The 16516-nt window shown below is 42.4% G+C and overlaps 1 protein-coding gene across 1 annotated transcript; it reads left to right on the forward strand.

The window, feature by feature from the left end:
* Positions 1–15757: 15757 nt before the first annotated feature.
* On the forward strand, positions 15758–16414 carry atoh1c (atonal bHLH transcription factor 1c). The gene has a single exon (XM_053881115.1). It carries the CDS (start codon positions 15770–15772, stop codon positions 16301–16303), a length of 534 nt encoding a protein of 177 aa, XP_053737090.1. The 5' UTR covers positions 15758–15769; the 3' UTR covers positions 16304–16414.
* Positions 16415–16516: the final 102 nt, after the last annotated feature.

The raw sequence follows: 16516 nt of genomic DNA on the forward strand, positions 1-16516 counted from the left end.
ACAACGGACACAATTGGTAGGAAGAGTTAACGGCGAAGACATCAAACTATTTCCTACACAGCTTAACTGACGACATGTTCTTGGCTTGACCAATTTCAGCTCAATGTGACACACTGGCAGTAGCTCTCACAAAGGACAAATGAGGAGAGGAACGCTTTAATTTTCAAATATATTCTTCAACTTCCATGTGTCCTGTCGCAACCTTTCCCGTTTGTGATAACTGTGATAAGCTGAATCCAGGTGTGTGAGGGTGCAAAGACACACACAATGAATGGCTATCTTTCATCACCCTGCTGCACCTAAAGTCTGGTGAGCAAATACGCCAATTTTTATGACTTGAGACAAAGCACCAACACCTCAAACTGCCGGGTGACCTGTTGCAACCTTTCCCGTTTGGTTCCAAGGAATCTGTGATGACTGTGATAAGCGGAATCCAGGTGTGTGAGAGTGCAGAGTCACTCACACAATGAATTGGCATCCTTCATCCTGCACCTCATGGTAGACTTGAGAGAAAGCACCAACACTGCAAACACATCATATTACTTGTCCACATTTTTTTCATAACAATGTGTGTTGTTGCTATTCAATAGACTAAAGAACAACTTCTGCATTTATTCCCAAGTGAATCTCCACCGTGTGGAGAGGACATTAAATAAGGGAAAACAACGTATTTTGTCCTCTGATCAGTTTTCCTCATATTTTTCTTGTTTATTTACAAAATGAAGTATTGTACGTATTAATAGTATTTTAATATTTATTTAACGGCAGATGATATAGTTATTTAAAATCACTAAAGAATGTTTATTCATGTGCGTGACTTAAACTATAAATGCTCAAAGTTACGTGTGACATTTTTGCTGTAGAAATATAGATTTATTGTAATGTACAGTTGATGAAAGCCATAATCTGAATTACGCAATACATTTTTTATTTTTTAAGAAAAAAAAACAAAATATCTGACTACACAGTCATGCGCAGCATGTCTTGAAGTTTCGTGAATATTTACTGTTGAGATGTTTAATGATTGGCGTCTAAGTACAATTGAAAATGTCAAAAATGTATTGTATGTAACATTAGTAATGACACTAATCAACTACACTTACATGATATTAATCAATATTTCTATGGTAAAAATTTATAAAACTTGAAAAGTAATACTAAAAAATAAACTACTATTTTTTGGCATAACATCATCAATCAACATCACCATACTTCAATACATATAACAATATTTATACAGTAAAATACATGAAACCTATGAAATATGAACAAAATTAATACATTCAAACATGTCCATGACATCAGTGATGACTTTACTTATTATATAAATTGCTCTGTATTTATATGACAACATATGAACATTTCTGCAGTAAATATACATTATTTAACATTATTTTGAAGTAGTGCTGCAACAAATCGCTATGATGATAGCCGTCTACTCACAGACTAGGAGAGAGAAAAAAATAAAACGCTTCCAGACGCGGGTTCGGAGGTGCTGAGGTGTGTCGTGGAGCATTGCATGGATGCGCTTCTACGGACTGCGGATGGTAGCTCAACCCTGGGCTGCATCAGTGATATTAATTCAGTGTCTTCGTCCTCTGAGCTCCAGTGCTCCACCTCTGTGTAGTTAGCAGCTGGAGCTGCAAGGATCCAGCACTGCATGTTATCGATGTTATAAACTTGAATTCAAGTTGATTCTAGTTTGAGAATACAGTTCAACTGCTAGACATTTGGACTGTGTTCCCCAACTTCTCTGTGAGGAGAGATGTGACGTATTCAAGCAGCCACTGAAACTTAAAAACGCGCCGGTAAATCCCAAACCTGCAGCCAGGTACATCGACGGAGTTTGGCGCATGGACTTTGGTTGGAATGGTTGTTTCCATGACCCCATTTGGTCATTGTCTATTTGTTATCTCACCAAGGAGCGTGGGCAAATGTTCATGCATGGCGGACGTCATGTGGTTGTTGGAAGTGTATGTTTGTGCATCTGTAGTGTTTGAGGTGAATATTCTGTAATGTCTCCAAACTTTGGACGTGTTATGTTGTTTTTTTTTATATATTTGTTGATGCATTGTCCTTGTATGACAATAAATCAATATTTCTACAGTAAAAATTGTATGTAACCTTGGTCCTTTATTGTCCAAAACTTTCTGAATGTGAATACAGAGTTGACTTCTGTCAGCTTCTCCTACTTTATATAAATGAATTAAAATATGTCGCGTGATGTTAGTAATGTTAATAGTCCATGATACTGGGAACAATATTTCTTCTGTAAAAAAAACCAAACAAAACCTGTAGTTGAAGTCATGCTGAACACAAATGTGCACTATTAAGGACTAAAAAACCATTAAGGACTTTTTTTCTGGAAATTAATTAGCCATGCAAATCCTGACAAACGTTACATCAATAGCTTTAGAAGTCAGGCGTCTACCATAAAGACTGGAGTGACTTTATGTGCGGTTGGATGGTGGCTCACTTGACCGCAGTGTTTCCATCACAGTTACAAGACTGAAACCTAGAAATGTTATTTAGAGAGTCAATGTAGAGGGGTGGACATATATTTAATCTCCCAGCGACATCTCTGTATAACGCACGTGTGTTTGAAGGAAAGAAGGAAGAAGTTACAAGTAGTTACAAGAGGCAGTCGTTTGATTTTTTTTTAGGTTTTATTCTAGGGATGGAGTGTTAGAACAATGCTCTGTGAAATCCATTTTCCACAAAAATTGATTTGCATTAGACTGAATTAAATGTTCAATCCTATTTACAGAAGAGAGATCAATGACAATGGCATGAGCGCTGCTTTAAACCCTGAAAAAATGTGCCTTATGATGTAAATGGACCAGGTGAATGAACCATACTCTCAACTGGCCAAAGTTAACCTTTTTATGGCTCCACAATCCAAACCTGGATTGCTTCTAAATTTAAATGCCATAACTCCAAAATTAGCAGTGTGTTTACTCTCACCACATGAGACTTCATTTGTCTATTGGCTTATTTATTTTGTTTATTTTTATTGGCTTAGTCTGGCAAAATACTCAGCATGCGACCGCTCAATCCGACTATGGGATTCTCTCTCCGGACACTTGAACTTGGATAATGCAGTTAACAGCTCGATCAAGCTTGCATGTAGTGAACCAGCACTGATGTAAAGCCCTGCAGTTCCACAGAAGACTCACAAAAAAAGGAAGATGTGAAGACAGTCTAATAGCCTTATACCCAATAGAGTGGTATGTGTGACTGTCTTAATGATAGGAACTAGACCTGGATCTTTGTTGATGATAATACATACCAACTGTGCAGTGCACCTCTGTGTGTGTCGGATGACTCTCCTCCGCCCTCTTCACCATGATATTGATGAAGGAAATAGTCCATTCACGCATTCGGGGGGTTGTTGCTACTCTATATGGACAATTGAAGGCATGGCATCATGCAAATGAGCCGATCCATGCATGTGTGTGGTGTGTACTGACAGGTCGGATTTATGATCACAGATTACTTCCTGGTCTGGCTGTTATGTGCACGTTGAATAAATTCATATTTCTGTACTTATTTCATCTGTTCAACTGAATTTACCCCCCTTTTGTATGCATGGTTGAGGCCCCAGGTACTGCCGTTTGTTCTAGCCGTGGTTCCTTGCTCATCAAGGACATGAAGCTGTAGCCGAGGGCATCATGGTCATTTGCATTCAGAAGCTCTTTTGCCAACTCTGACTAATTCTGCACAAGCTTTACATTGATGCCAAGCATCAAAACCACAATGGACTGGATCACTGTCACAAAAATGTGTCATCCGTCCTGCTGCCTCAGCTTCTCATGACTGGAAGGTGAGAAATCAGACGCAGTTTGGTTGACAGAGCTCGCTGGAGAAACCATGTCGTCGCCACAGAGTACAATGAATCGGAGTAACAAGCAGCCAAAGTTAAGGAAGGTCTGGGAGACAGCTTCAGAATGAGCCTCATCGCAAGCACTTTGACGCAAGCACAACTGCCGTATCAGCATAGGATGCGGAAGTGCACTTTTCGAACATCAATATATTATGGGATGGGAGAGAGGTTGATCATTGTTGGTCCCGCATGCATGATTTTAGCTCAACAATTCAAAATGAAAATTTGGAAGGCTTTGGGTCCTTTGTCGAAGATGTACATTCCGGTGAGTGACTGGAAACCCTCCCATGATAATCCTTCTCTTTTTCTACTGTCTTCCTTTCACCTCATGGTCATACTGTCTCATGTCTGTCAAACTTTTGTGAGGATCGAACTCTGACCCCTTCTCTATGTTTTCTTCTCCTGCAACTCCAACAACACCTGAACCCATCTCACCTCTGGTCCAAGTGAGTTGTGGGCAGGACACCGACATGACGTGGGTCCTATCAATGATTGTTCTCCAGTGCAAATACAGCCAAAGACCACCAAAACCTGATGCCCTTCAGGTGCCTGTGATTGAGTCTGTTTTGGAGGACGGTATAATTATCCCATGTCCTGACTCACCTGTCCAGACTCCAATCTTTCCAGTTAAGAGAATCAGGCAGCCTCAGGAGCCAACAGAATGGAGGTCTGTTCAAGATTTGTTTTGTTTTGTTTTTGTTTTGTTGGTTTTCATTTTGTTTCAATGGGAAGAGGATGGAACCACAACCTTGAGGATCTGTGAGAAACTCAGTCTGCGCTCAGAGTTCTAAAAGCAAGAGAGGAACAGCGTAACCAAAAACACTGAGCTTGTCTTGACCACTAACCTTCATTAGCTTAAGAAATCATTTTCCATCACAAAGGTGAGAAATGAATAATGATAGCGTGATAGTTTGAGACGTTGCCATGCTAGTTTTCAGTGTCACTTTGGGTGTTCACAGGCTGCGATAATTACGCCATTAATAATGAATTTGTTCAACATAATTCATTATTAATGCTTAATAGGGATGTCCTGTGTCATCTGATGATGTTCTAGAGTTATTAAAGTGAGGCAGAGCCTGACAATCTATTGTTCTCTGAATCCTGAAGAAGTCAGTTGAAGAAGGCGAAGCCGTAACAACTTGAATGCGTTGACTGAGTTCATGTCGAAGGTGAGGTCAACTGCATCTGGTGGGTGAAAGAGTGGCAGCTTTTAGATTTTCATCAAGGGTCATGTGATCAAAGATGAAATTATTCTGGAAGTTAGTGTGTCTTTGGCGATTAGCAGCTGGTTTGGTCAGTGGTCCCACAAAAGAGAGGAAATCCAGGGTTCTTCGAGAGTGTTCTTATGAAGATATTTTGACCAGTCTTCATAAGGCGTTGAGGGTTAAAACCTCAAAATAAATTGGCCAAACTGAGGAGCGTAACAATTTATTTACCAGATGGATGGATCGGTAAATATCCCTACAATTCAAATAGATTGATCTGTGCTTGGCAGGTTGGCTTTCTGAGTGGCATACATCAATTTAAAATTGTTCTAAATGGTAATTAATCGATTGTATTGCTATTGATATATAAATTATACAGAGCATTTCATAATGGCAGACTTTGCATAAATGTGTTTTCTTTACTTTTATTAGGATGAATCAATTGGACCAGCTTCTCTGTGACATGACATGACACTGATCTGGTGCAGATTATATATGTATTGTTCACTCGGAAATGATCAAATTCAACAACTATCTAACTCATGGCTCTATCTCATGGAGAGTACGTTGGAGTTAATGAAGACAATTTCAAATTGGTTGACTGACAAATTGGAGGGTAGAACAGTGCAGATGAGAACAGTTTGTAACAGTCAAATGTCAGCAATGTGAGATAAGCTAATTTAAATCTGCTCATGTTCCATATCTAAACTGGCTGATTTAAAACTTACTCTAGACAACGTGTATATGTTTTCAGTATCTTAACTATCATTGTTTGTCAGCTCACTGTTGAGATGTTGAGCTGCTGTTGGAAGGGGGATTTGCAAACCCTCAGTTGCATCGCTGTATCAGACTGTACACAGTCCCAGCTGTTCTTTCTTGCACTGAGACAGAACAGTAGTGGCAAAAACAGAGAACAGTGGTTTGTATTGGAGCCACCTACACCTGATATCAATATCTTAAAAAGCATGCAATAACCTGTTTTGTCTCTATTTATCTTTAAGGCAACTTAAGTCTGGACCTGTGAATGTTATGGTGGTTGTGAGGTCCAAACCTTATTTTGTCTCTTTTTATCTTTAAGGCAACTAAAATCTGGACCTGTGAATGTTATGGTGGTTGTGAGGTCCAAACCTGCATCAACTTGTGGAATTAGATTAAAAGGGGAAGTCTGTCAGCGACACCAATTGATACTCAACGGAGGGCAGTTTGACCGCGGTGTGCAGCTGTATTCATAGGTGTCATTGAAAACCACTCATGCAGCAAGAGAGCATCTTCACTCATAAACAGGTTCGACCTCATATTAAACTGCTGCATCTGCATTGCGATCTACTGACGACACTGGAAGTGCATGCATTATTCAATACGTGTGCCTTCATTGACTACACCGTCACGTGTGTGTCCTCCAGCGTATGGTACACAAACAAATGCTCACTTCACTGATGGTGGCTGCAACAGTCTGGATCATCGCCAACGCACCAGTGCGGCTGCTCATTGAACGCCGGTTTGTGCTACCAGTGGCGTCACGTGGTTTCCCCATTACACTAAAACTTATTATAAAATTATTATGATCGTTGTTCTCCCTAGCTGCTTTTATCATCTTAAAAGGCTCCAGTTGCAATAATTGACATTAGTGATTTTTTTGTAGTTTAGCAGAGCAGTTTGAGTGAGGCAGTCATTTTGCCAAATTTAAATTGTTATTCATTTGAAATGACAAACATTTTATTTTGATGTAAAGCTACTCTATGGGTATGTGAGACTAGATTACTGAAGAGCACAAACACCACGCAGGTATGATGCGACCATATGCTCACCTATTGTCACGGTCTGTTTTGTTTGTGCTTTTGTATGTGCAGATCGTCCATGCTCCTATGCTGGTCAAGTTGACTTCTCTTGCTCTCCTCATGTTCCCTGGTGTTTTCTCCAGTGCTTGGGCTTTTGGTACTGTGAGTGTATTTTTCAACCTCCTAGTGATTTTTGTTCATTTTATTCTCTGATTCCTGTAAAGTGTTGAGGTTTTCCACTATGTGCATTGTCTGTTTTTTGTGTGAGACTTGTGACCACCACATTATCCTCTGTTTATTTCTACCAGCGTGTTGTATTCCACTGAGGTTTCTGTTACAGTTGCCAGGTTCCCCTGGTCTGCACATTGAGGAAAGCTTTAAATAGTTTTCATCAGAAAGGAAATATACTGCTGTCAGCATTCACCCATCCCGGTGATGGACTGGTCATGGCCGGTCAGGTCAGAGCACGCATTTGACAGGTGCATCACAGCAATAGCCTGGTGCTTCTCAACAGGGAGCTGAGAGCTTTGAGGTTCCACCAGACCCTTGCAGGGACTGACTCACCTACACCGTGTTCAGGACAGCTCAGAGAGTTTGACAGGTGGAAGTGAAACACCTGATGTCAATTCTTCTCCCAGAGAACCTCTCTAAATGAAATTCACCCCTCACAACAGCGAGTGTACACAAATAGACACAAATGCTGAACCACTCAATTTGAAATTGCAGTTGGATAAGTGTGTAGACATGGACTCATCCATGGCGTCCACAGGTATAGAGCTTGTCGTGTGGCATCACTACATACCACTCCCAGACAACTGAGCTCCTCACCCAATGTAAAAATAAGAGTGTGGCCACTTTGCAAAGAAAACTTATTTGTTCTGCTTTAAAGTAGTGAAGTTAAAAAAAAACAGGCTTGTTTCCACCAGACGAAAATCCAACCCATGCTCTCAAATGCAGACTTAGAAAAAAAATGAATTCATGGGTTCATAATCTCCCGCCCGGACTCCTCCAGCTCCACCAGAACTCAGCAGTGCAGCTCTAACACAAGGCAGCACATCACCTTCTGCACTGGCTCCATACCACTTTAGAATCACTTTTAAGATTGTACTGTTAACTTGTAAACCCTGTCTTGGCCTGACTACATTGTGGAACTGTTGACCCCCTACAAGCCAGCCAGGACCCTCGGATCCTCAGGTGGATCTCTGTCTAGTTGTCCCTAAGTCTAGACTTCAATCTAGTCTAGAACAGAGACCTCCAGAGGAGGTCCGAAATGCACTGCCACCTTTCAATCGGTGCTAAAAGCCTCACTTTTATAGACTTGCATTCACATAATATCCAGCAAAGATTTCCTTTGCTTTCGCTCACTGAAGGCCTTGCAGTTCACCTACTGTATGTGGTCGAGCGAGTGAAAGCATTTTTCGCTGTTTTGCCTGTGAAGCACTTTGTGAACAGCGTTCTGAAAAGTGCTACTAAATAATCATTGGTGTAGATAATAAATACTGACGAAGACCAATAGAATGGGCTCATTTCATATATACCCTTATTTAATATGATAACAAGTCATCCCCACAATTGGTCAACATTCTTGTCCTGAGAAGACCCAACATGCATTGCAGGTTTGGGAGGCTACACTGCCATTCTGTTCTTTCTTTATTCATTTTGTCCTTCTGTGATGATGCCATCTAATTGTGGTGTTAAAATCACATTTGGTAATATTTGCAGCGTTTTGATGACCTAAGCATTTCAGCTTTTTTTGTGGTTTTACTTATTGAATTTTCACCTGACCAGCCTGCATTGCATGACGAAGGAGTGGGTGAAGGACTAGGTATGGTGACCATTCATGGGCAGTGGAGTCAGGAGTAAAAAAGCCAGATACATCCACAAACCAAACAAAAGTGCAAATGTATCTGCGCCGTTTTAGTTTAGAGTCTAAGTGCCGTCCATAGAAATTCCCCCCCCAAAAAGGGGGGTAATGTTGTGCTTTTGACAGATCAGTTGCTCTCAAAATATTTAAGTTGCTATTGTGAAAAGAAAAAAACATATATATATATATATATATATATATATATATATATATATATATTCAACTGCACATAGAATGTGTAGTACTGTGACTACCAAATCATCTTTAGCTGATATGCTTAGCTCTGCTTTTCTTACAAACAGGCATGTCATCAGACATCTGCGTTTCCTTTTTGGAAACCGACGAATGGGTGTCTGGCAGTTGTTGACCATCTGCAACACACGCACCGCTGCGTTGGCGTGCTCACTAACACCCGTGGAAAACACACTGCCTTCAAGTGGCTCAGCTTATATTATTGAAGTTATTACACCACACTGACATTTCATTTTTGAACACCAGGAATCTGAGGAGCCAGATAAGTATATGTCTATGAAGGTGCAGGCAAGCAGCAACGCTTTATTTTCACAGCGTTTGAAATAAGAAAAGAGGAGCAGATCTACCCTATTGGCTTTTCCAGCAGAGAGAAGCCTGCAGTGGGTCCTGATGGTGATGAGTGTGATTGTTCACCAAGTGTCTGTGGTGGTGAGCTGAAGATTGATGGAGGTCCGTCTGCTCTCGTCTCATGGTCCTGGTGACTCCAGTAGCGGGAAACTGGATCGATGAGCGCTAAACCACTTTTTCTCACCTGACCCTACGAAGTCCCAGCTCCTCGGACGTCTACTGCTGCTCCAATGATCAGCACTGACACCACTGCTCAAGAGTCATTAGCCGAGCCGGAACCCAAAGTGCCGCGGGCGCGACAGGGAGGACTTACAGGTCCTGCTGACGACACGCAAACTCTGATGCCAGAAAGTTCAGAGACAAGATGACACAGATTTCACCATGCTCTGTCGACACACAGTGTCATTGACTTAACCACGCAAAAGGGCTCATGCTTTTGTAAACTTGCGGTCAGTTTGGATCCGGTGGTGCTCATGAGTCACCCAGTCAATATGGCGAACACCTCGAGATGTGTCGATGTGTCCAGTCGGCGCTGGAGTTGTTGGGTAGAAGAGCTCCAGGCACCAGTGTGGAAGAACCAGCTTTGAGGATTCTGTCTCTGTTGCCGACTGTTTGTGTCTGCTGTGATGCGGAACAGGAAATACCTCTGAGAGCAGTGTCTCTGTGTCAGGGGAGAGAAAATGTTTTATCAATAATTTAACATAGAACCAACCTCACCAGAGTGGAGCAGAGAAGCTGGTGTGTGAAGAGAGGGATTTCAACTTCCCTATGTTTCACTGCTCTTCAATGGAAGTCAGCAAAAACACGGAGGCCGGTGGAATGGTTGCAGAGGACGTCGAAGAGAGGCAAAAAAAAAAATCTTGCGAGTCCTCATGGTAGCGGCTTTGTTTGGTTGACAATTCATGATAGCGGCTTTGTTTGGCTGACAATTTCCTCAACGCTGGGTGCCAAACAAGGCCTGACCCGCTGGCATAAATGATGAAGCAACTCATCTCTCATGTAATAGATTTATTCACAGGATCTGACCACGCAGAACAGCTCATCATTGACCCAGTCTACGAACTGCACGTGATGCACGGCCAACTGTAGCGTCACCTACTGATGTGAACGGCACCAAGCCTCTCTGGTGGCACGACTTAAACTTTTTGGTTTATTGAGATGGCATTGCTCTCTCTTGCCCCGCACTCAGGCGTTGAATTCTGAGAGGTGGAGTGGTGCCCCCGTCCCTTTAGCTGTGTCTTCACTGGGGTGATACACAGTAGCTTGAGTTTGGCTTCACTTGTGTCTTTGTTCATTGGACCTGTTTGCTGCTGTGAGACTCAGTGAATAGTAATGTGTAGTGTGTGAACCTAGGTGCCCAGCAGTACTACATTCTCCTCTCCATACATTTTTATCTTTTATCTTTTTATCACTGTAGGGATTCGCATGAGCCCTGATGTCATGGTCTTATGAGGTGAACTGATTTAGGTAGGACTCAGTACGGCCTGTTTCACTGACCGTGTCTGCAAAGACTGTGCACTCTCAGCGAAACTCCCGCTGATTTTGGGGGCGTTTTGACCCATATGTTCGATCCTTCTTTCAATCACACCGGTAAAAGACAATTAAACGTACCGTTGAACCCAATTTTGTTTCGAGCTCAAACAAGTCCACATCACAACCAGCCAAAGGCGCAGGCAGCAGTCCCTCCGACCTACTGCACAGTGACGTCAGCGCTGTGGAGCCGAACCTTAAAGGAAAGACTGCCCCCTAGTGAACGTCTGTGGCATGAGTTCGATCAGATTACATGGCCTTCATTAGTCCAGTTAAATACATTGATTAGAAATTACAGGAGTAATTGACAGAATAGTTATAAAGACAAAATCAGAAAAGAAATGGATTTCACTTCAATGCAAAGTAGAATTTTAAAAGTTAAATCCAAAGGACATTTATTAAATGAAATAAAATGTATTTATGACAAAATCTGGAAATTTTGAAAACATCACTAGGTAAACAATGTTTTGACTGAAAACGCACTTATGTTCCAGATTAATAACCTTGGGTCCTAATTTATCTAACTCAGAGCTGGTTAGGCAAAGAGGGTTACGTCATCAATGAACAATGAAGTTTCAGTTGGGGTAGAAAAGAAAAAGTGCAACTATCAAATCGTGAATTAACTGTAACAAATCCACCTTTTTTAAATTGTTGTTTGATTTTTTTTAAATTCAAAAGCTGCTTTCGGTCTGTGCTGTTGTCAGGGTAACAAGAATCTGTACCATGGGTTTTCACACACACACACTCACACACATCTGACCTGCAGGCGGACGTTGTTTAATAATATTATTGATTGCTGTGCTGGAACTACACACACACGCTTGTAAACGCGCGCACACATAAGGCTGCAGCAATCAATAACAATCCAAGACTGATGGAGAAAAAACTTGCATCATCAAATACAGCTGTAGTGATGTTTTTATAATACAGCTGATCAGGAGTGAACACACAAGGACAAGCGCACAAACACATCTGTGGCAGGTGATGGACGGCGAAGGCTGCATGGAGGAACAAAAGGCACCTGGATGTTTGTTCTCTCGCAGCTTACATGTCAACAAAGGCCACGGTAAATCTCTGTTTCATGACTCACTGAGTTCGGAACGGTCATGATGTAACTCCTCAATCAAGATACCAGACACCTGACATGGCTGGCATTTCATATCGGCAATGAAACATCTGACCTTTAGTGACCTTCGTTGCCATGGACTGCTGAAATTGCAGTGTTAAAATGGTCTGTGCAGTGAGGAAGATAACTATGGCAACATTATTAAAATCAGTCAACATAGTTACATCTTCAAATAACCACCGCTTAGTCCTGTTCAGGGTTGAGTTTCATTATTTTCTACTCTCATATTGGCTTCATATCGAGCGTGTATTGGAGGCTCATGCTGATCGTTCACATCACATGGGTTGTTCGCATCACATGGGTCAGTTCATTCATTCTGTACATTTTATGTGTTATATGTCGCTTCATGCAAACCACTTGACCAACAAACCCTGAGTTATCACGTTTATTTATCAACGCTGAAGTCGATGTTCATAACAAGTGTTTTATATTCCACAACAGGATCTCCTTTTCTGCTCCACCCAACAGCTAAAATAACTGTTTGCATTTCACCATTGCAGGTAAATCCACTTAAATTCAATTAAAATGTGTGTTTGAACATAAATCATGATCTCCCTGACAAAGGTCAAGGTTTGGTCACCTCAAATCAGTTTCCTGAAGGTAGGACACGACTGACTTAGACTTGGACTTCCTTTATTGTTATTGCACAAGAAAACACAGCAGTGAGACCTCGGCAACAAAATGTTGTTGCTTGGCTTCTGGTTCCAATAAATATTTATGAGTGCAAAAACTAATATATTACTGGGTGCAAAGTAAGGGTAAAGTAAGTAAAGTGCGGAAGAGAAAACTGAATGACCTGTATGTAAACTGTACAAACCAAAACAGAAGCATTGTAGCAGCTGGGGAGGTTATTGCACAAATAGGAGGTAGTTACATCCATTTTGTGTTTAGCAGTCTGATGGCCAGGGGGACATGCAGTAGTTGTTACTGAATCTGGTGACCGATCCTGAGTGAAAAACACCTGAGTCATCAACTCACTACATCTATGCTACATTATTTGTCCCAACGTCCCTGAGACGCAATACTCAGCGACAACAAGGACACAAAAGATTCCCAAGACATTAAAGATGCACAACAACCATCAGACATTCACAAAGCATCAGCAAACAGTACATAAAACCACAACGCTACAGACACAACTCAAGATGATAACTAAATAAATAAATACCCATAATATATAAAGAAATATCGTGACAAAAATGAATAAACAAATAACTGTTTCAGAACAATGATTCCTATCAAAATTAAGGATGAGGCAGATGGGGCCCTGCATCTACTTAATCCTAAATTTTTGCTTTGTTCAAAAATGTCAAAATAATAGCAACATGGAAACCTGTTGAATCAGAGGCAAGGATTGTGGCACAAATCTCACCACACTCCTGACCTGCACGTCAGAGGACGAGCAGGGAGGACTTTTCCGTTCTTATCAGCTAGCAACAATAATGCTGACCTACAGGACCTCATGGATCAGCCAATCCAAGAGCTGCGTGCACACTTCAGCAGAAGTTCAAGTGACGCTCCAGGACCCACTTTGATCCAGATACACAACACACGGAACAATGGCAAGGCACTCAGACCCGTGGAAGAGTGCACACCCACTCATTAGTTTCCCCATTACTCGCTGCAGTCCCTCCCCCTCCTGGATCAATTACACCCTTGGTGTGTGTGTGTGTGTGGTTTGTGACTGGTTTATCTACTGTATTCAATTGTGGGGGGGAGGAACGCCTCCATATGAGGACATCTGGGTTACTTAGGAGCTTTTTGCTGGTCATAACAAGATTCAGCCTAAAGTGGAGGGGTAAAACTGCAAAATAACGTGTGTTTCGGATGGTTAGGTTCAGGGTGAGAGGCTGGGGAAAGCACTATGGCAATGAGAAACCTCCAAAAAGCCCTATCAAGGATCGAAATACAAAACTTGTGTGTGCGTCTTCTGCATTTTCTTGAAAACTTTTTGTTTTTCCTTTCCTTCATCCGTGAGTTCCACATTTTCCCTCCCACTATTGCAGTGTACATTGGTCTGAGTGTGGTTCTAGGATATGGTTGGAAGAGGTTCCCTCTTCTTCTCTGCTCCTCCTCATCAGGAGTTAGTTTCAACAGTCTTTGTAGCAATCCACGAATAATAAAGTTTGTGACTTAATGTCAGGAACCAGTGCTACAAATCGTGCAATAGTAGCAGAACCCTGGAGGTCTGACTGTTCCATGTCAGTAGACTGTTTGATCTCAGTGTGACTCTGTAACAACGAAGCGTTTGATTGGGTGTAACGAAGCGGAGCGCGTCGACAAGTGGAGCCCAAACTTGTGTTTGTTGCCCTTTTTTAGGTGTGGTACTCGAATAAAGAAGAAATCTAATAAGTTTGAGTTTTTATAATTAACACATGGTGATTCATGATATGTTAATGTTTGACACCAGAATGATCAAATTCAAGTCAAATCTTTACTCATGAGCTAAAACACTAGGCGCATCTTTACAGAGGTTTTTTTCAATTTTAGCTGCATCAGCACAACCTCATTCGGTCTCCATCATGAATGTTTTGGTCATGACATCACAATATATAATGCAGTGCACCTGCAAGTGGTGCAGTGAAAACTTTATAGTTGATGAATCTGTGATGTCAGGAGCAATTATTTTGTCTGTAATTAATTGATCAAATGCAATATCTTCATGTCCCAGCCGTCTTGTACCCACCAAGCACTGAGAGGATTTGTGTCTCTGTTATTACATTACATTACATTCTGACATTCATCTTTCGTTAAATATTCACGTTAATAATTGCAAACTTCTACAACCATGTTTTCTGAGATGCAAGCGTGTTAATGGATTTAACGAGTTGTGTCCTGGTGCATCTAAAAAAACATAACTTTATTGTTGTACTTTCCGACAAAGCGCTTGCACAGATGCACTAGACAACGCCCTCTAGTGGACATTAGCGTGCCCGCGTGGACCGCCACAGAGAAAGCACCTCCCTCAGAGCGCAGCAACAGACGGTGAATGTTTGGGCTCATTTCAGTGCCGCAATAGGTTTTGATCGGTGGCCCGTGTCGCTCTGCCGGCACCAACAAGGCGTTTCATTGGGTTTAATGAAGTGAAGCGGGCCAACAGCCAGAACCTCCCCACGTGCTCGCGAGCACAGAGCCCATCGCGTCGGTGAGGATCCTTTCAGGGTCCTCCGGGTCAAATGACAGGTTTTGTCAAGAATCTGGACCGGCAAAGTTTTGGCACATCGCTGCGAAGTGACAGTTCCAGCTCCTCTCGCCGACTTTAATTAAACCCAAATGAACCGAACAGCTGGAAGTCAGCGAGTCAGTAACGCGTCAACGCATTTGTTGTTGTTTTTATTTATTTATTTTTTTTTTTATTTCAGTGCGTCTATTTCTTATGCGTTCAACTTTTTTCGATGAACACACTTGCAGGCTTCATTTACATAAATAGTTGTTTAGAATGCTCTTTGTTTGTACCAAGTTTTTCCTCGTATTTAAAATCCCGAGCATCGTTGGGCGAAATGATGAATCGTCCTGTTCCACAAATCGAGATTCTGTGTCACAGGAACCAAACCTAAAAGTTCCCCGCCCCCGCCCCCTCACACACACACCCCTTTTCTCCGGATCACTGAGACGCGTCTAATCCCCTTTTGATGAACTTGGTTAATGGACCTCTCTGCGGGAGGTTCTGGCTCCGCTATCGGACCCGCACACGACCCAATCCACGCCCCCTCGGGCCCTCGCACTTAAATGATGCTCCAGAGCTGAGCACTTGGTGACAGGTCCGGTTCATCGGGCGAACAAATGTCTCCTCGCAGAACTCTCTTCACATCCTTCATCACTGCGGGCCGGGACTCGGTACTGGACCGGGTCACTCCGCCTTTACTCCACGAAGACTTGCATGCTCTGTTGCAACGGGACCGACATCGAAAGGAGCCCCCCTTGGGCGGAAGCGACCCTCCGTGCGCGATCGTGGAGCTCCGGCTCAGACCTGCATCCAGGGACGCACTACACTTCCTGCAGCCGGACCAGAGCGCCGTGGAGCGGGCACAGCGGCGACGGAGACTCGCAGCAAACGCCCGTGAACGAAGACGAATGCTGGGCCTGAATGTGGCCTTCGACCGACTACGGAGTGTCATCCCGAACCTGGAGAGCGACAAGAAGCTGTCCAAGTCCGAGACCCTACAGATGGCGCTGATATACATCGCTACGCTGAGCGACATTCTGCGGACGCCAACAGACTCTGACCCCGCAGAGAAGACTGGAGCATCGGAGAGTCAGGAGGAAAGCAGGGGGTTAGGGCAGGACGTGTGGGAGAGAAGAAGCGGCATCAAGTGATCGCCTTCCTCCAGATCTGCCAACGCTGATGAACATTTTAATGTGAAAACACCTTACTGAAGCCTGTGTTTCAATGTTTCATACCGATATATTTAAAATAAAACGTCATTTAAAATGTCACATTTTCTTCCAAAGACATCAATTGTGTCCTGACTTTTTCATGACGAATTATTATGAATCAGTTGTTGTATTTTAACTATTTAAACAAAACCA

Source organism: Synchiropus splendidus, chromosome 1 (genome assembly GCF_027744825.2).
Source record: "Synchiropus splendidus isolate RoL2022-P1 chromosome 1, RoL_Sspl_1.0, whole genome shotgun sequence".
Classification (NCBI taxonomy): domain Eukaryota; kingdom Metazoa; phylum Chordata; class Actinopteri; order Syngnathiformes; family Callionymidae; genus Synchiropus; species Synchiropus splendidus.